At 37.9% G+C, this 20,505-nt stretch overlaps 2 protein-coding genes across 4 annotated transcripts in view; one reads left to right on the top strand and one right to left on the bottom strand.

Moving 5' to 3' along the window:
* SPATA6L (spermatogenesis associated 6 like) overlaps positions 1–4,918 on the bottom strand; it is a 43,236-nt gene extending 38,318 nt beyond the window's left edge. The window contains exons 1-2 of one of the 3 annotated variants that reach the window (XM_026703964.2): positions 4,642–4,918; positions 487–624 (exon numbers count right to left, since the gene is read on the bottom strand). In XM_026703964.2, coding sequence (XP_026559749.1) covers positions 487–624; positions 4,642–4,680 — 177 coding nt within the window. In that variant the 5' untranslated portion in view covers positions 4,681–4,918. The remainder of the gene's footprint in view (positions 1–486; positions 625–4,641) is intronic. The other 2 variants (XM_087926680.1, XM_087926681.1) reach the window with 2 other exon arrangements.
* Positions 4,919–5,608: 690 nt separating this feature from the next.
* On the top strand, positions 5,609–20,107 carry CDC37L1 (cell division cycle 37 like 1, HSP90 cochaperone). Its single transcript, XM_026703736.2, has 7 exons — positions 5,609–6,338; positions 8,370–8,651; positions 9,631–9,721; positions 10,004–10,119; positions 11,463–11,585; positions 14,399–14,557; positions 15,729–20,107. The coding sequence occupies exons 1-7, from the start codon at positions 6,264–6,266 to the stop codon at positions 15,813–15,815; spliced, it is 933 nt and encodes a 310-aa protein (XP_026559521.1). The 5' UTR covers positions 5,609–6,263; the 3' UTR covers positions 15,816–20,107.
* The last annotated feature ends 398 nt before the right edge of the window (positions 20,108–20,505 follow it).

Below are 20,505 nucleotides of genomic sequence, written 5' to 3'. Positions count from 1 at the left end.
TGGGCATGGCTTGGTGGCCGTGGCAGGGGAAGGATACTGTAAAATCTCCAGTCAGAAGTGGTATATGCCGGTTCTCCAAACTACTCAAAATTTCCGCTTCTGGTTCTCCAGAACTGGTCAGAACCTGCTGAATATCACCTCTGATTCTGCCTTAGAATGAAGTAGACACTCTTTAAGACAGGGGTCTCCAACCTTGGCAACTTTAAGACTTGTGGACTTCAACTTGCAGTCCACAAATCTTAAAGTTGCCAAGGTTGGAGACCCGTTTTAAGACATAGCTGGGCATCTGCAAAGGGTATTGTCATTACAGATTTGCATTACTGATGCTGTCTTGACAAGAGATTGGATGCGACAGATGATCTCTTAGGGATTTCCAACGAGGCTATCTTGCTTGTGACCTTCCATACCTATGGATCCAATCAAAGCTTACACGTACATAAGAAACCAGGCCATGACATTGGGCATTTCTGTTTGTTTTTAACATACCTTCTCAAACCACATTTTCTCATGGAACAACAGAGGGAACACTGGAGGAATGCAGTCGGTCTCCTTGCACTGGCCCAGAAGACAAACAGTGAGATAAACATCGTTCTTCTCTGTCAAATACACACCAGGGCAAGACACCTTTGATGAAAATGAGATGAGATCACAACCATCATGAGGTGGTCAGAGTGCTCAATGTAAAATATAGGTAGTCCTTGACTCACAACAGTTCGTTTACTGACCATTGAAAAAAATGACTTATTGTTGTGGCTAGCTGGCAGCAGGTGCGGACGGCTGAGGAGAGCAAGGACTCAGATGAGGGGCCAGGACCATTAGGGAGTAGACTGCTGCCTTCAGAGATTGTGGGGGCTGGCAGCAGTGATGAGGAGGTTCCCGAAAAGCCTGTGCCAAGTGCACGTGCACACAGGATTGCTTGGAGGAAAGAACAGTTACAACAGCATGGGCGACTCAGGAGTAAGGCTGCAAGATAATGGCCCCTCCTTCAAGAAGATAAAAGCCAGCTGTAAAACATACTTTGCAGAAGGCAAAGACGTTTTTAAACTCCAGCCTCATGGACATTCCAGTATCTTGAGTTTGTATTTCAAGATTCTTGTATTGCAAATTATTTCTTGTCTGTTATCTTTTGGCAAGTCTTGCAGTTTGGCAAGGCTTGTGCTTATCACAGCTAATTATTTTGCAGAAGCATTACAAGGTTTCTGTTCCCTTTGGATTGTGTTTGATTTGTTGGAAAAGGGCGTGGGTCAGAACACTTACGATTGTTTTTCACACTTACAACCATTGCAGCAAACCCTCCTTAAAAAAAAAACCCTCAAAGTCCAGGTACCCCTTGAAAAAGCACCTTTGGGATTCCCTTGATCACATGATCAAAATTCAGATGCTTTGCAACCAATTCTTTATTTATGACGGTTGCAGTGTCCCAAGGTCATGTGATTCCCCTTTTGTGACTTTCTGACAAGCAAAGTCAACGGGGAAGCCTGATTCGCTTAACAGCTATGTTACAAACTTATCATCGGCAGTGATTCACTTAACTGAGGCAAGAAAGGTTGTAAAATGGGGGCAAAATTCACTTAACAAATGTCTCACTTAGCAACTGGAAATTTTGGGCTCAACTGTGGTTATAAATTGAAGACTACCTGTAAATGGGACTTTTGTCACGTCTAGCATTATCTAACTGCTACATCTTCTACCATTTACAAAAGTCTGAATAGCTCTAATGAGATACAGTAACGCAGACATCAGATGGCTTCAATATTTCCTTGGAAATGTTTGCCAGGGTAGAAAAAGAAGACCTGTCAAATAAAATAGGTGGGGAACCATCCCCTACTTTGCAGGACTTGCTGTGACGTGACACAGGAACTGTTACACGGCTGACAGAGGAAGTGTTACATGGTTGCGTGATACTGCATGGATGCAAAGTAATGAGGATGATACATGTTCTACCTGCTAGAGGTCATAGCATTCCATCTGCAAGTGAATCTTGTGCTTCTGTTTAAAATGCTTTTAGCAACTAGGCATAAGGGTAGAATAAACATAGGGCTAGGGTTCTAAATGTTTTATCCTAAAAATAAATCTGAGGATTAGCATTAGGGTGAGATTTTGGACATAACGGTGCTTTAAAATTGACATTAAAGTTAGGGCGGAATTCTTGGGCAATGCTTTGGGAAAATATTCTGAAAGACTAAAGCTGAAGTTAAGATTAGGGCTAGGTTTCCTTGAAATCTATGATAAAAATGAGTGTGAGAATAGAACATGAATGATTATGCATAGTGCTACCCTTTGGTTGATATTATGAGGAAGATAAAAGTGCTGAAGCAATACTTGAAGTATGTATTATTTATATACCTACGGATCAGGATACAGCAAGGTTTAGGGTTCCTTGAACTAGGAGAAAGTGTTGGTTAGGTTAGGGCTGGGCTTTTATTCACCCAAATGTGAACCACAGTAATCATTCTTAGCTGCATATTATACAGAAGATTCCCTTTAAGCATAAAAAAATACTGTATAATGGTCTCCAATTTTATTTATTTATTAAACAAACTTACAGGGCTGTGTGACTCTGAGCAGCTTTACAATACTAAAAAACAGTTAAACATATTTAAAAGCCTATCATAGTTTAATGGATTTAAAGTTTAAGAAAACTAAATACATACAAAAGTTTTGCCTATCCACTGCCCTATTATTCAGTTCTCACCTTAACAAAAATCTGAAACACAATCCATAAAATTGCACTGCATCCTGGTTTGGGTTAAGATTCCTTAAAAATGAATTAAACTTTAGTATGAGGGCTGGGATTGGAATGCATTCTTATGGGAAGTAGTGATTATTAATATTGATTGTTGATTAATACTATTAGTATTAATATTAGTAAATGAAATTCAACGTAGAAGTAGATTCTACACTTAGGCAAGAAAAACCAACTGTACTGGTACAGACCAGGTCAAACTTGGCTCAATGCCAGTAACTTTTAGAGAGATCTTAGAGTCCAAGTGGACAATCACTTAAATATGAGTCAACAGTGTGTATGGCAGCAGCAAAAAAAAGCAAATGCAATCTTAGGCTGTATTAATAGAGGGACAGAATCAACATAATGTGAAATATTAGCACTGCTTTACAAAGCCTTAATATGGCCACACTTGGAATACTGCATCGTTTTGGTTACCACAATATAAAAAAGATGTTGAGAACTAGAAAGAGTGCAGAGAAGAGCTACAAAGATGATTAGGTAGTTGGAAGCTAAAACATATTAAGAATGATTGCAGAAATTGAGTATGTCTAGTCCAGTGCAAAGAAGGACTAGAGGAGATATGATAGCAGTGTTCCAGTATTTGAAGGGCTGCCACAAAGATAAGGGAGACAAGCTATTTACAAAAGCACCTGAAGGCAAGACAAACAATGGATGGAAACTAATCAAGGAAAGAAGCAACCTAAATTTTCTATCTGTGAGAACAATCAACCAGCTTGCCTTCAGAAGTTGTGGGTGCCCCATCACCGGAAGATTTCAAGAAGAAATTGAACAGCCTTTTGTCTGAAACGGTATAGACCAGGGGGTGTCCAACCTTGGCAACTTTTAAGACTTGTGGATTTCAACTCCCAGACTTCTCAGCCAGCTTTGGGTTCCTTTCCAACTCTGTTAGTCTATGTTAGTCTATTGGGAATTGCCTGCTGGAATAACCATTAATGTGAATATTTGAATAGGCTCTAGGATGAAGTTACAATAGGATTGGTTGAGGCCTAGCTCAAAATTTGCATTGAGCTTTAGAATGACTTCTTATGCCTCATGTTAATTTTAACATGAAGTTAAAACATGATTAACATGTTAATCTCCCTAAGAATTATTATTTCCCTTCACTTTGGAATGAATATATTTTTATGTATAGATTGAGGTTAGATGAAGTTAGGGTTAAAGATTGCAGAAAATAGTAATAGTAAGCCTCAGGATTCGTGTTATAGAGAGTTTTAATGCATAGAGTTCCTTTAAACTTATAATTAACTTGAGTGCTGCAACAATCCTTTGGAAAAATAATCTGATGACCAAAGGTTGAAGTTAAAAGTTAGAAATAAGTTTTCTTGCATGGCAGTTAGCATCAGGAGGCAATTTTATAAATAGTGATGGTCTTCAGTTAATTTATCAAGTGACATTTATAAATGAGGCAATGTTGACAGAATGTAGATTTGAGTTTAGGATTAAAATTTTAACACTATTAACCTAGGTCAGGAGCAGTTCACTTTAGCAGTGCATATAACACAGAAAGCAAAAACTGACTTTTGCTTTCTTTCAATGCATTTTTGGATTAGAGAAAAATATTTGAATCAATAATAATGACTGCAAAAGTGCCTTGGATGGGGTGCAAACGGACAGCAGAGCTGGATCGTAATTTCTCAAAATTATTCTCTTCAGGTTTGAGCTGCGACTGTTCACCTTTGCAACTTCACTACCGTTTTGCAGAATAGCATGACCACTAAAGACACGAGCCTTCTGCCCACTTCCCCCCGCCCCCCACGCACATCTTCCATAAACCACTGAAAGTAGAAAAGGCACATTTCCCACTTTGGGATTGGTGGCGGGGGCGCTGCAAACATTTCCCGCTCCAGCAACCTTTGCAAGATTCCCCCTTGCTGGCTCCGAGCCCCTCTCACCGCATGGATCTGCAGCTCCACCACTACTTTCAGCGGCATCCCCAACCAGCTCTCTCTCTCTCTCCGCCCGAGGTCTCGGCGCGAAAAAGGTGGGGGGGGGGGTCGCTCGGCCACGACACCTGTCTCGTGGCAGGGGAAAGCGTCGCGTCACCCTGGAGACGCCAACGTTCCAGTTGTCCAGCCGAGGAGGAGGGGAGGGAGGGGCCTCGGGGAGGCTTCAGGCGGGAGCGGCCGGGTCGCCTCGCAACTTCAGGCGTGGAAGGTGTTGGTGGGGGGGGGGAGACGGGACGATCCCCGGTCGCGTTGGGGATGCGACTTCTGTTGGGCAAGATTCGCGCTTCGCGCTGATCTTTTGGCGCGCTGAAAGTTTCTCCTCGTTCAGCCTTCCTTCGGGAAAGGGGATCGCCAGCCCCGATCGAGCTCCTTTGCACGGAGTGGTGGTGCAGGCTTCCAAGGTGGAACAATTCGGGGATTTCAACGCAGCCTGTTGTTACATGCAGGCCCAAGTTGGGAAAGTTGCTTGAATGAAATGGCCCTTCGCTTCCCAGTTTGCTGCAATGCAGATTCCAAAAGTCTTAAAATGTACTGAGAACTTCCCTTTTCCCTCCTTGCTTGCCTTTCTTCCTCTCTCTTTTCTCTCTCTCTCGAGTGGATATATTGACAGAATTGTGCAAGTTGCTTGAATGAAATGGCCCGCCGCTTCCCAATTTGCTGCAATCCAGATTCCAAATGTCTTAAAACGAACTAAGAATTGTCCTTGTCTTTTTTCTTTATTTCCTTACTTGCCTTTCTTTCTCTCTCTTTTCTCTCTCTCTCTCCTTCGGGAGTGGATATATTGACTGAATTGTGAAAGTTGCTTGAATTAAATGGCCCGTCGCTTCCGAATTTGGTGCAATCCAGACTCCAGGGGTCTTAAAACGAGCCAAGAATTTCCCTTTTCTTTTCTCTCCTTCCTTGCCCTCTCCTCTCTTTTCCCTTCTCCCTCGGGAACGGATGTATTTCTTGCAAAAACAAAAGGGAAAATGGAGCATCATCAAGGCTCCCCGAGAGGGAGCCTTTAAATTTGTCGGCTCGGCTGCTAGTTGGGGTTGGTGGGAGCTCAGCCCATCTAGAGAACAGATGATGCGCCATACATGTTTGTTGTGTTTTTTTGTTTTGCAACAACAAAACCAGAAATCCCGTGTAGTGACTTTAAAAAAAAACAACTCCGTGGATCTTCGATACAAACACAGGTGTGCGGGATCCCTGGTATAGTTGTTATATTTTTAAGCGAGATAAAACTTGTTTTGCGGCAACAAATGACTGCCAGCCGGTCCGCCGGAGCCGCGCACGCAGCAGCCGAGGCACCATTCACAAATTACTGAAGCGCGCCCCCGTGGTAGCGCACTCCTCCGGTCTCCTAGCAACGCCCTCCCTGCCCATCAATGCCGAGGTCGTCACGCGATAGAGTCAGTCAGAGGAGGGAGGCAGCGCGGTGAAATCATAAATAGGGGACGCTTCGTTGTTGCCGGAAGTGACTTGCATTCTTGCTTCCGGCGGGGTCCGCAACGGTTTCGGGTAGCGGGCGCAAGCCAAGAGGAGGAGGGGGAGCGGCTCGCCTTTGGGTGGGCTTCGGCGAGAGAATGGCGCTTTGGCCTCCGCGTTCTCGTGAGGCACCTTCGGGTCGGGTTGAAGACTTTTCGCACCCCAATGCACAGGTACGCTTCACTTGGTGCGTCGCGACGCCGCTTCTTGCACGGCCCTTTAAAAGACTTGTCCGCGGGTGGAACGTGAATCTTCCCCCTGCCTGCCTCATTCTGCTCTGGCTACTTCCCCAACCGTCTTTCCTTCAATCCTCCCGCCTTCCTTCCTTTCTCCTTCCTCCTCTCCCTCCTTTCCTTCCTTCCTTCCTTCCTCCTCCTCTCTTTTCTTTCCTTCCTCCTTCCCTCCTTCCTTCTCTTCCTTCTCTCCTCCCTCTCTTCTCCACTTCTTCCTTCCCTCCTCTCCTCCTTCCCTCCCCTCCTTCTTTTCCTATCGCCCTCCCTTGTAATCTCGGGTATTTCAGTATTGACTTACCATTAACAGACTTAATGAAAAAAAAAGCTTTATTTTTGAGGGATTGAGATTAACTCAATCTTGTGGGGCATCCATGTCTTACAGAAAACTCCCTATATGTTCTGCATGGCTATTATATAAATATCAGTATTAATTTTCCTATAATCTATTGAAATAAATGCCCCTGAAAAGAACCATGTCATTGAATTCTATTCCTGTTTGCATACTCAACTCATGTAGGCTCTGAGGGCTACATTTAGTAAGTATCATCCAAACTATACAAGTAGTCCTCAGCTGATCCACAATTGAGCCCAAAATTGTTGCTAAGTGAGACATTTGTTAACTGAATTTTGCCCCATTTTATAAGCTTTCTTGCCACAGTTAAGTGTATCACTGTAGCCAAGTTAGTAACAGGGTTAAGTGAATCTGGCTTCGCCATTGACCTTGCTTGTCAAAAGGTCACAAAAGCTGATCACATGATCCCAGGACACTGCAACAATCATAAGTATGAGCTAGTTCATAAGTACCTGAATTTTGATCATGTGACCATGGGAATGCTGCAGTGGTTGTATGGTAACTGTGAAAAACAGTCATAAGTCACTTTTTCAGTGCCATTATAACTTTGAATGCTCACTAAATGAACTGTTATAAGTCAAGGACTACCTGTATGTGTTTGTGCTGGATCTGTGAAATAACTGAAAATTTGCTTCTAAAAGCTATCATCTAATTTTCACAGTTAGAAGGTAGTCCTATTGAACTTCGTTGTAAATAGAAAAGCCCACAATTGTGATTCAAGGGTCTTTCCTACTGTTGCATTTAAGTGTTAGTCTGTCTCTCTTGAATTGGCAGAAAATTATATGTTGTGAAATATGGTGTCTCCATTGGCAATCTCTGTCCTCTATTGTCTCTGTTACAAGTCTTTAAAATAATCTGATTTCCCTTCAAGGTAATGATAACAACTCCCAACAAATTCTATAGATTGTACAGATGTGTTTGGGCTAAGGGGAAAAATACTATTATTAACACAGCCTAAGGACAATTTAAGCTTATTTCACTCATGGCTAGGAACTAATTTTTATGTTTTTAGCTGTCTTGTACTTAGAAACAGTGCAAGTATATGTTTTAAAATGAGATAGAGTATGAACTCCTTGATATATTTTTAATGAACATTGTTATAATTCCTATCTGTGAAGAAAGATAACCCTGTGTGGAATAAGTTCAATTTGTCAAAATGATTTAAGGAAACCAAGTAAATTTCATCCTTCTCTAACTATCATTCTGCAAGTTTAAAATATTTATTATATTAACTAGTACAAGGCTTCTGAGTGATTCTTAATTATGTGATAAAGAAAATGTAACATGGTACCATTATTAGTTTATGTGCATAGTAATTAAATACATTTAGTGAGACATTCAGATTTACTACTGAAGTAATAAAATCTGATCATAGTGTGTAGTGTATACTCCTCTCTCTCTCTCTCTCTCTCACACACACACACACACACACACACTTACAGAATGGCTACAGGCAGGATCAAATGAAGCGCACCCATATATTTTATTGAGTCTCATTCGTACCATGTAACTGTTTCATATGCGATTTCTTAAGAATCCCCATTTCTTCATTTATCCCCAAGTTTCATGTAATTTTCCCTGTCTTATTTCCAAATAATAATGGAGACATTAATTTGCAGACTTATAATGATGGAATCGAATTGGCTTGCCAACAGCAAAAAGAATTTGTAAAGAGTTCTGTGGAATGCAAATGGAATTTAGCAGAAGCCCAGCAAAAACTTGGAAATTTAGCATTACACAATTCAGAATCCTTGGACCAAGAACATGCCAAAGCACAGACAGAAATAGATGAATTGAGATGGAGAGAAGAAGAATGGCGGCGGAAGGAAGAAGTCTTAAAGCAGAAAGAGAGACATAATTTATGGAATACGGATTTTGTTAGCAAAGATGTATTTAACAAGGTATAGAATGATCCAGATTGTATAAAAATTTCTGCATTCAGGTTCTCTTTGTGAGTTTCTGAAGTAACAACTTCAGATATGCCTAAATTCTTCATAGAATTGGATTGCTAAACTTTGTTTCTTTGGAATCCTGTAAGTAATTTTGTAGAGCACTACTATGCTAATTGAGGTCTGAAGCAAAACACCAAGATATGTGAGAGGAATGTATAAATTACAGTGGTTAACATGATTTATTTCTGTTGGCATTAGCAATTTGAAAGAATTTAAATTTAGGCTTGCTTCCACAGTAGGAATTTTTAATATTGCTTTATTGCAATCAACTAGAATGTCTTCCTAGCCAGAAGATCTACTGGATCTTCTCCCCAACACTGCAAAAAAAAAATTAAGAGTGACGAAAACATTCTAAGAGGCATGGGAAAAGCTTGCTTCCAAATCAGCAAGATATATGAATGCTTTGAAACCAAAATTCCATTTTTCTCCACTTCCTGCATTGATACTATTATCAGTAGTATTGCACAGTTGGTTTAGCTGGAAAGATAAAATGGGGCATTAAGTACAATTTAAAAATGCCACTGTCTTAGAGATTAAAAAGCTTTTTAAAAAGACCATAAAGAAATTATTTTTCAGTACATACTACATCAGCTAGTGTTTTACATTAAACACTACATATCATAGTTTAAGATCCTGGAAATTATGAGGTGGAACCAAAGAGGTTAGTAGAAAAAAATATGAACCTTGATTGAATGAAAGATTCAATTCAGATTTAGACTGCTGTATAATCATAATTGGAGTAGTTTCCCTAATCTAAATAAGTAACATCTACTGACTTTAGAGAGCCTAAGTGTATTTTAATTAGTATAAATGAAATGGATTTACATAGTCCAAAATAACCTTGAGGACAAGTCACAATGATAATTAAGCAATGAATAAATAGCTGTCAGATGTAACATTTTAGTATATCATATATTTTGTTTGCCAGAGTTTTATTAATCAAAAGAAACGGAAAGAAACTGAGGATGATGCATCTAAATCATTTATGCAGAAGCATGAGGAGAAAATTAGACATTTTGGTAAGTTTTTTCCTTATGAATCATTTCATGACCTACATGTACAGTAAAAATGTATTTCTAGTTTAACAAGTTTTGCCTAAAATACTGTACCTAGTAGGCTCCTTGAGATGCACTGTTTCTGAGTAACTGAACGTAAAGTATTAATCTCTCATTACTATGGGGTGGGTTTTAGTAGCAAAACACCTGATTTATTCCTGTCTAGCGTAAATGGGAGTCAGTTATTACCAAAAAATGTTTTTTCAGTTTTAGGAAAACTACTTGTTGCATCTCATTGTTTTCCAGGAATGTTGAGCAGATGGTTTGATAGTCAGAGATTTCTCTCTGATCACCCATATCTTGTCTGTGAAGAAACAGCAAAATATCTTCTTTTATGGTGTTTTCATCTAGAAGCAGAACAGGTATAATTTAAGTGTTTCAATGATGTAATTGGAACAAAGCTATTTTCTATTTACCCTATATTGCATATTGGGAAATTTACTAATTTCAGTGTCATATTTTCTTCTGGACTTAAATATTTTAACTTCCTAATGTAGTGCAAAGTTGTATTTCATTTTAGCACTGAGAATTAGATATTCTGCAAAGGCTCATATGTTTAAGATGATTTCTTGCTGATTGAATCTTCATAAAATCAATAATTATATAAAAGCCAAATTCTGAAGTAATTTATTTAGTAATAGATATAATGCATCATAGCTGTTCATAATCTCTATATAAATAATTAGTTTATAGATAGATAATACAATTAGTTTTTAAACCAAAATCTTAAAATCATTTACTGTATGTAACATTGCTAAAGTGATGTTTAACCATAGATTTGTACATTTTGAAAGGTAGTGTTTGGTTCACATTAATGATTGGCCATTATTACAACAATCATCCAAAAGCTTTGAATGGCCCTTTTTATTAAGCATCAGCCTTAAACATTTTTTAATTCTGGACTGCAAACAAATGACTGCAGTCATAATAATTCTATTGTCTAATGTGTTTTCAGAATCAGACTGTTTGAACTACTTCTGTAAAGCAACTCGTGTGTAAATAAAGATTTGCCTATAGTATTACATTTTACATATGGGTCTGTGTAATTATAGCAGGTCTTTTTATAAACATACTGTGAGCTAATATTGCATTGACATCTTCAAGTATTATTTGTAAAACTAAGAATTATTGAATTCTTACAATTCTATAATTATAGGAATCCTATATTTCTCATCACACCTTCTCGGCAGTTAATTAATATATTTTGGTTATCAAAGGAAGCTTTCTAGTGCATAGCTTAGTTTGGTCCACTTTATATGGGTTTCTTGAATTTTTGCTTTATTGGCTTGCAAATGTGGTACAGATAGTCCTAAACTTACACATTTACTTAGTGGCTGAATTTATAAAGCTGCTGAAAAATATGACGAATGGTCCTTACATAACCATTTCAGCATCCCAGCGGTCACATGATCAGAATTTAGGTGCATGTGTTTACCATGGTTGCATTGTTCCAAATTCATATCATCACCATTTGTGATCTTCTGACAAGCAAAGTCAATAGGGGAAGCTCAAAGGCTTCACTTAATGACCACATCGATTTGACCTTTTTTTTAACAAGTAAAAAAAAAAGCTAATAAAATCATGCATGGCCCGCTGATTGACCGTTCACTGAATCACGGATGTTCCTGTACCAATGTAGACATAAGTTTGAGGACTGTCTGTGCACTGATTGTTTCTTACAGATTGTTTGAATTATTTTTTATAGAAAGGAGCTCTAATGGAGCAAGTGGCTCATCAAGCTGTAGTAATGCAGTTCATTATAGAAATGGCTAAGAGCTGTAATGTGGATCCCCGAGGATGTTTTCGCCTATTTTTCCAAAGAGCTACGGTGAGGAGGGGTGCTTTCTGTTCAACAGGAAGGGAGGGGGGAGCGGGACCATTTTAAAAAGTTTTTAGGAACCCACTTTGAAGCAAAGCCAGATGCTAAAGTGCCTTGCCAAGAGAATAGTTTGGTGGGATTATTGTTATTACTGTTTTTGTTGTCATTATTTCAGTCACTGCCCACCCATTTTAATCATAATTCTGGGTGGCTAATAAAAATCAATTGAAAATACAGTCATATAAATAAGCATAAAAGACAGCCAAGGGCAGCACTTCCTAGGTTCCATCAGATATCATTTCTTTATAGAGGAAATCCAAATCATGCCTCTTCTGTTGGACCTTACATTTTTGTCCAGCTTCTTCCATTAAAAACTGTGCTCATCAAATCATGGACATTGTTTCATAGGGTTTTGTTGTGTTGCTTGATCTTAGTTGTGTTGTAACAATCTTTAACGAATACCTGTTGAGAGTAAGCTGTTTTAAAGGGCATTGTAATGCAAATTAATAAGAACGATGGTAAATTTATATATGTAAATGGACTTTAAATTCTCATTATCTCTTTTTACTTCCTCAAGCAGAATCCAAATCTATTCTGAAGATTCTTCATCTTTATATGGGCCCAATTGTTTATATTGCTTTGTGTTTAACAGATTAATTATATGTAGGATTATTTCCTAAATTATGTATGAAAATATGAATGCTATTTTCAGATAATACGAATTATACAGTGACAAAAGCATATGTCCATTCATCCTGCTGAAAAGATTATAAGGCGGGGGATTTGCTTTGTGAGCAGCGCTTTTACTATTTGAAGATGGTCAGATTGGATGTATTCCCCACTAAGAATATTGGAGACATAACTTTAAAATGGCTGAATATATCTCTGTAACATGTCTTCTGAGACTTCAGGAAGTTTAAAATGTAATTACTAACCCTTATTTAAATTAGTAATTTTATAATTGTAGATTATCTCATTTTTAATTCAGTGCATATGAGTAAAAATGCCAGAAGATTTTTGATAGCTCTAGGGCAGGGGTCTCAACCTCACATCATAACGACAGCGTCACGTGACATATCAGGACTTTTTTCACTTTGCCAAACTAGGCAGGGGTGGGGCCACCACGTGACGCATCCGGCCTGTGAGCTGCGAGTTTGACGCCCCTGCTGTAAGTATATTCTGCCATTCTAAGTATACACTTTTAGTTTAGCCTCTTTTTGAGCTGAGCATAACATAGGAAACTGATAAATAAAATAGTTATTGGCTGATAGCTTTGCACATAGGAGGTTATGAAAATACTTTTATTTTATATTTATATAGCTTCCCAGAAAAATGACTCTAAAAGGTGACTCTAAAAATCAATCGTAAAATCAAAATATTAAAACAAATATATTTAAAAAGCTGTAAAGCAACATTATTAATAACAAGCTATTAAAGACAAGGAGATGTGAAAAACAATGTGTCCTTCTCAATAGATGACCATCTCCTTGAGATCCCCAAGACTGCTTACCATAGTGATTTTTTTGAGGGACTTCCAGTGAGACACCAAGGATGGGGCCAATCTCACATGTGGGGGAGAGGGATAATGCTCTACACGGAAGGTGCTGTGGCAGAAAAGACCTGGCCCCTGGATCCCACTAGATGAAATTGTTTTGCAGAGCGGAACTCACAGTATACCTTTTCTGCCAGACCTGACAAGGCAGGCGAGGTGGAGGTGGCCCCTCAACCCAGCCTTAAGCCATGAAGGGCTTAAAGAGTCAAAACCAGCACCTTGGATTGGATCCATGTGGCAGTATATGCAACTTGTGGAGCTCAGGTGTAATGTGTGTCATGCCACTGCATTTTGCAGACAGAGGAATAACAGGTTTGGAAGGGACTTTGGAGGTCTTCCACTAGTCCAACCCTCTGCTGAAGCAGGAAGCTCTAATACCATTTCAGACAAATAGTTGCACTTCAGATAAATGGTTGTGTGTAAGGAAGAACCCCCTTCAAAAATTCTCCCCGCTAAAACCTATCCGCACAACATCTTCCTGGCAGCTTTATTTGAGCTAAGGGGATGTGGCTCTAAAGGGCAGTTGGGCAAGCTCTTTGTTATAAGGATTCTATCTCCTTCCTTGGGCCCAACATTTCAAACTCTTCCCAGATAATAGAGCACTAATTCCAAGCTAGGTCTTGCTAAAATAGCAAATGAAACATCACAGAAATCCACATAATAAATCCATACTGTTTTGTTGCAATATACAATTACACATTAAAGAGAAAAGTTAAAAGAGAAATAGTGAGAAAGGCTAATTCTATCTATTACAGATGAGCACAGCTCAGTATTTTAAAATATTTCTATATCTAACATTTGGTATGGTAAAGATTTTACATAGTTTGCAAGTCTAATGGTATATCCTAAGATTGAGAAAGAAAGGAGTCATGGTATAGATGTGTAGATGGTGTTTTTCTTCATGTGACAATTTATCCCATTCTTACATCCTCCAGTACTGCTATGTTGATGAAAATTATGGGCACTGTGGGATAAATGATGTGGAGGGGAAGAAGAATACTTATTACAAACTACATTGTTCAAATAACTTTCATCAGGATTTGAACCTCTGTCACTGATTAATCCTCCATTATGATTAGCCAAAGTATAACAAACAAACTACATAGAACAAAAAGAAAAGTAAAAAATCTGAAAATCTATACTTATCTGAACAGGATAGGTTCTATGATTAGACTCTAGTGTGCTTGGCTGCAATGTCTTCTTTTTTAGCACAAAAATGTTGAAAATTAAATTTTAGGGTTATTTAATTGTTGTTGTGTTTGTTTGACAGACAGGAGATGAAGGCTATTTGGAAGCTTTTAAAAATGAACTGGAAGCATTCAAATCAAGAGTGAGGACTTGTTCACAATCCCAGAATTGTCAAGCTATGCCTATTCAGAATCCTTTATTTCACAATGATCTGAATTGTATAGGTGGACTTGCACCTCAGGTAGCTTTTGTTTAATTGTGTTTATTATTGGAGTGTCAAGAAAAAATTCCTCTACTTCTCATCTTCTTTCTATTATTTTCCTATATTCCTTCTCAGAGCTCATGCTGGAAAGCTAAGGCTTGTTTGAATGTTAAGTTATCAATATATATCATTTCACCAAGTAGGTTGAATGAAAAGAACAATAGCTAATGTTTACATTAATTTATTACAAACACTTCCTGCCTTTTAGTCCACTATTTCTCCTACCTCTGGTCTCCCTGTTGCAGTATTTTCCACTATTTTTTAAATATGACTTCTGGCTACTACAAAGTTGCCTATTATAGCAAGAAGCCAACCATTCTAACCATTACAGCGAACTGGGCATTTTTTCCCAGTTAGTTTAGTTCATTGGATGATTCAATTAAGCTACAGCTCTCCAGCTGCCATCTTCAGTAATGTGTGCGTGTGATTAAAATATTGAACAGGACTATTTCCAGAACAGCTGGTTGAGGAATTCCTCACATAACTTATGTCTAGTGCAGACCATTGTAATCTCTGCTTGGACTCTGCATTTCCAGATAGAGTTTCCTGGGGTGTCATATCAGTTCCTGTTACATAATCAGTTCCTGTGCTAAAATAATTGGTTGATTTTTTTAAAAGAGCAGTTACTTGCTTAGCAGTAATACATGAAGGAAATTCATACTTGATTCACAAAGTTAAGGAAGCACTTTTTGAGACGCAGCCCAACTTTTGAATATATTTTCCCTGATTAAGAATTAAAGGGAGCAGGAGAATGAGGCAGTGATAGCCCTCTCTTTCTGAGATTTTTGCATATTTCTCCTTTTCCAGTTTGTTTTTGTGAAGGGCTATCTAATATTGAAGACATGTGTAGAACCATTCAGAAGCCTTAATGGTTATTTTTGTTCATTGCCTTGCTGGCTTTTGGAAGGAAATCACAGGCAGGAATTTGGATAGGATAATCTGGGGTGGGGGGTTCATTCCTTGTGGAAATTAGCTTATCTACCTTTAGTCCAATATAATTTGAGATGTAATGACAGTGAATTTTGAGTGAAGTGTCCATGTGTCCCACCCATGGTGTAAGAAATGAAAAGCTGCAGCAACACAAAGCAAAGATTTAAATTAAATGCTTTTCAGAAATTGATTTCTGATCTATGTGTGCTCTTTGTTGCAGAATGCAGAATCGCTTCAAGGCTGCAGTTTGCAGGGTTTAGTGGTACACAGAGAGGAAGAAGAAGCTAAAATGATGGATACAGTATAGTACTCTTAAGACTGAAGCCAAGTACACTTCTTTCCAAGAGAAGAAAACGGCAATTTTCTTAAGACTTCTTTTTATGGGTGCTGCACTTTATTTTGAATGGAGGGGGAAGGAATTGTTTTGTGTTGAGCTTTTGGAGAGAGAGTGAGGCAGAAACACACATCATTTTCTTTGAAAAACAAATGTGCTGCTATCTTTCTTCCGATGTTTCTTACTTTTAAGAAAGGGATGTTCTTGTAATTTACTGAATGTGAAACTACGTTTTCTGCTACTGCTAAAATCTTGCCTTTTAATTTTAGAAATCAAAGTATGAGAAATCTGCACAGTTGCAATGTTTACAATTGATTCCTTCAGGAATCTGCTTTAATCTTATTAGATACTACCCAAGAGTTGCTGTGGATACTAAAGATCATTGTAATGTGTTCCATTGCTTGCAACCTAGGCATTCAAATCTGATTTTATCACAAAAAGCAATAAATCTATGATTGCTATCGATGTTGCACCTCTGGATGGCTCACACAAAAGCACTAGCCACTTATACTACAGGGATGTTTTTTACTGTTTCTGAACTAGATCCTTCTGTATTTTATTTTGATTCTTACATATCTTGATGTTGTAAGTGGCGGTGGTGGAATTACAACCAGTATTTCTGGAGATGGATCTGCATATGTCACAGAAATTTTAACTTTTCTTAAATTTGGAAAGGAGAATAATATAACAAATATCAGCCACTACTGAGTGTTTCATCAGGTGCCAAATTCTGATTCCCTGCCCCCTCAGATTTGAGCTTATAATTTTTTTGGGGGGGGGGGGTAAACTGTTGAATGCCTCAAAAGAAATAATGACTATTTTAAAACCAAAACAACCCAAATAGCCATGAAATTACTTTTGAGAAGACTTGGTTCTGAAATGTTATTTAGATCAGACTGTGTAAAGTTTTTCTTATTGTTTGCAAAGCCCAAAATACTGAAAAACATTTTTTTTTCCTACTATCCTATCCATCTATTTCTGAATTAATCACCCTTGATGTAGCAGTATGTTAAAATACAACTTTGTAAATACTATCAGTACATAATTGTATTCAATGAGTTGTCTTGAAGCATCACAGCTCTAGAGTAAGGAAGGATTTGTAATCCTTCCAAAAAACATCCAAAAACATACTTGCCTATGATAAAGTCCCTAAGAAGCAATATTGACATGCAAGAGATAAGAGTGACGTGATTGACCAGGGCTTTGTTGCTTTCTTTGTCCTCCTAAATTTCTCTCTTTTAAATGGAAAATTGACAGTGGGAACTACTGAGATAAAAATAACTGAGTCTCAACTCACTCACACAATCTTCCCAGAATTAACAAAGTTCCTTTTGGGTCATGTTTTTTGTGTTGAATGCAATTTCATGTTAGTTTTCTGATTAAAGCAAGCCATAATCTCTCTAGGTCTCACTTAGTAACTATGACTAGGGGGTGCTTTTTTAAATGTAAATTTTAAGAGGCTGATCTATCATTCTGGATGTTCCCCAGAATAGCTTCAAATAGTGAGGTGTTCATCAGTAAATCATGATTAGTTATTTCTGAAAATCTAATCCAGAAAGAAAGGTCAAAATGCAACACTGATTTTAAAATTAATATTTAGTGGTTGATTGAAAAGATAGTTTTATGCACTAGCAACTCCCTGGTACCATGGATAATTTTTTTAAAGTGTAGCAAGAGAATATCCATGCTAGAATTGGCTAACAAGCAACTGGTAATGTTTCTTGGGGCTTGGTTATTTTGATTACAATGAAGTCTGGATTTAACAAATTGGCTCAGATGACAAAAGATCAGATAGGTCTGTGACAGAGAATCTTATTTGCAAGAAACTAATTCTGAAAACCCCATTTAAGACCCTTATTTATGCAGACATTATATATTGCAATTTAATCAGATCTTTTTGGGTTGAGAACAATAATGTGTGGTTCTGATTTGTAACTGAGTGAGAGATGATGGTTGATTATGCTCACAGAATAATGGAATGGAGGAAATAAGTCTTGAGAAATAGAGAATTATATTGAAGCATTGCTTCTTTAAGTTCAGCCAGTACTGTTTCTAAATGGTTGCTTCATTGTTAACATTGTAATATACTTTCTTAGAAATCACCTTTTATACTTTTCAAATTTGTGGCCTCTCTTTCTGTATTTCTAGGTATTTTTGCATCGTCATGCTTTCAGCTCTGTTGAGAATAGAAAAATACGATTGGGAGTAAAACCTGGATTTCTTTTCAGTTAGGTCTGCTCTTAGAAAAATTAATCTATAGGCAAAGTAATTTGGAGCAGGCAGGAAAAAAGCCCCTAGTGATTGAAGCAGAAAAACAAAAAAATAGCACTTTTAAAATTCAAGTAGGACAAAATTAGAGAGGGTGTAGCAAAACTAATCAGTGTCTTTTTCCAAAAATAAACCTCCCTTCATTGGAACATGGGAGTGGTGGGGTTCTGTATGAATTCCCCCATAAATAATCCAATATAGCAAATATGGTGTGTTGCAAGATTGGCAAAAGCAGTCTCCTGATTTTCCAACAGAATTCTAATTTAGATGCAAGCGGGTTGAGATAGTTACATTAAAAAATTTTTTTACAGTTTTAATGAAAGCAATAGAAAAGTGTTCTTCATCTGGTTCCTTGTGAATAGGTTGAATTGTATTGTTTAGAATTTCAGACTAATCCCTACACAGTAAATTGGCAACAAGTTTGTGAAATGGCTTTAGCCACCTGTATTACTACTTATGGGTTTTAACCTAATGCTGCTGAATCAGTGGCAAATATAAAACCAAATTTGATAAAGAACAAGGGAGCAACAAGAATATTAAAGTCAGTAGAACTTTTTTGCATGAAATATTGAGTGTATATGAGAAAGCAGTATCCAACATCATCTAACTAATACTCTGTTATTAGAATGTTCTCAACTCAGTTCATTTTTAAGATGGTAATTGAGCTGGAAATAAATTCTTAAAGCAAGAAAGTAATCTGACAGAAGAGAAGTTGGCTTATTTTCATGTAAACATTCAGCCATCCACTGACTATAGACAAATAGCCATGGCTGTCCACTTTGGCCTTGAACCTATTTTTCTAGCAATCTGATTAAGACAAGGAGTGGAGGCATTTCAGTTTTTGAAGGCCAAAAACAAGTGCAAAATCTGGACACTGAAAACTGCTGGTTAGCTGGCTTGCAAAATGGGTTGGGGAAATAATACTCATCTTTGGATTTTATCTGGGCATAGCTAAAAAAAGAATTAAACCAGTGGTCTTCACACTTGGCAAGTTTAAGACTTGTGGACTTCAACTCCCAGAATTTCAGAGGAAGAGGAGGAATTCTGGGAGTTGAAGTCCACAATTCTTAAAGCTGTCAAGTTTGAAGACCCCTGAGTTAAAATGATACAGGTTAAGAATTGTGTTTTATCTGACAACATTGCTTTTTTTCCATTCTGTCTCTGTATTCATCTTCTCATCCGAACACCTGCTTTTTTCACAATCATGTTTGCTTTGTTGATCATTTCATTGGTATGTTTTTTACAGCTGTTGTATAATCCAAAGATTCTGAAACTAAAGCCTAGGAGCAATTTTGTTCTGTTCTGAGACAGATGAAGTCTGGCCTGTATTCTGAACTTTGCCCTACATTTGACTGGCATTTAGGGTAACAGAGGCTGTTATAAGCCAGGCATTTTACCTGTGTGGGATGGCATTTTGATTTTTTGCTGTTTTCAAAGTCAAATACAGAAGGAAGATGAACAGTGACGTGGATCAAAGCTAAAACTGACAAAAATTATATTGGCATTATATAGTCCTTTGCTTATTAAAAACGTGTATTCATTAAAGGCAAGATTACATTTGTTAAAATATGAGTTATGTTTGTCCTTTTGATTTGTAGAATAAACCATTTTCAGTGATCCATAACCACGCCGTATATTTCCAGCACTTGGTTGAGGGGAAAATTGAGAACTGCTGATTTACCTGAGTTCTAGCCAATTTGCCTTGTGACTTCATTGGATTGTTCTAAAGCAGTGACTCCAAATCTTGGAATCTCCCAGGCATGCAGACCAACCCTTGTGATTACCCAGCCAGCCTGGCTCTTGCTGGGAATTCTGGGAGTTGAAGTCCATAACATCTAGCCTTCCCCGCTGCTGCAGAACACTTTTCTAAAGCCTTAAGAAGTGGGCAAATTTTTCTTCATGGTCTGAAATATGTTGTAACGTTAATATTACCCCATATGAAGTTTGAAATTAAAACGTAAGTTGCTATTAATAAAATAAATGTACTTTTGCTGTAATGTGTTTGATTTACTCATGACTTGAAACTTTATCCAGAATCATGATTCTACTAAAGGAAGCACATTATGATGTGGAACTGTGTCATGAAATGGGAGTTGGCATGGGAATACATTGCTTCCTTTTTCACTTTAATTACTATAAGCCAGTTGGGGATGACCCATGTTGTTTGAACTTGTAACCTACCTTAAATCTTTGTGACCTTTCCCAACCACTAAAGTCTTCCACTTTGAGCTTACCATTTGTAGTTAAATTAAAATCAGATGATCTACACGTCCATTACCCTGATAGGCAATAAACCTAGCACTCTGGGTAATTGAAGGCCAAAGGGATGGCTGGTGGTTGGCGGGAAGAAAATCCCAGCACCATGTGATTTTCTGGATTTTTTTTCCTTTGACCT

The sequence above is a fragment of the Pseudonaja textilis genome, chromosome 2 (assembly GCF_049901715.1).
Source record: "Pseudonaja textilis isolate UNSWEBS1 chromosome 2, rPseTex1.2, whole genome shotgun sequence".
In the NCBI taxonomy this organism is placed as follows: domain Eukaryota; kingdom Metazoa; phylum Chordata; class Lepidosauria; order Squamata; family Elapidae; genus Pseudonaja; species Pseudonaja textilis.
Note: the sequence above shows the minus strand (reverse complement) of the source record. Positions and strands in the feature narration are given on the sequence as shown.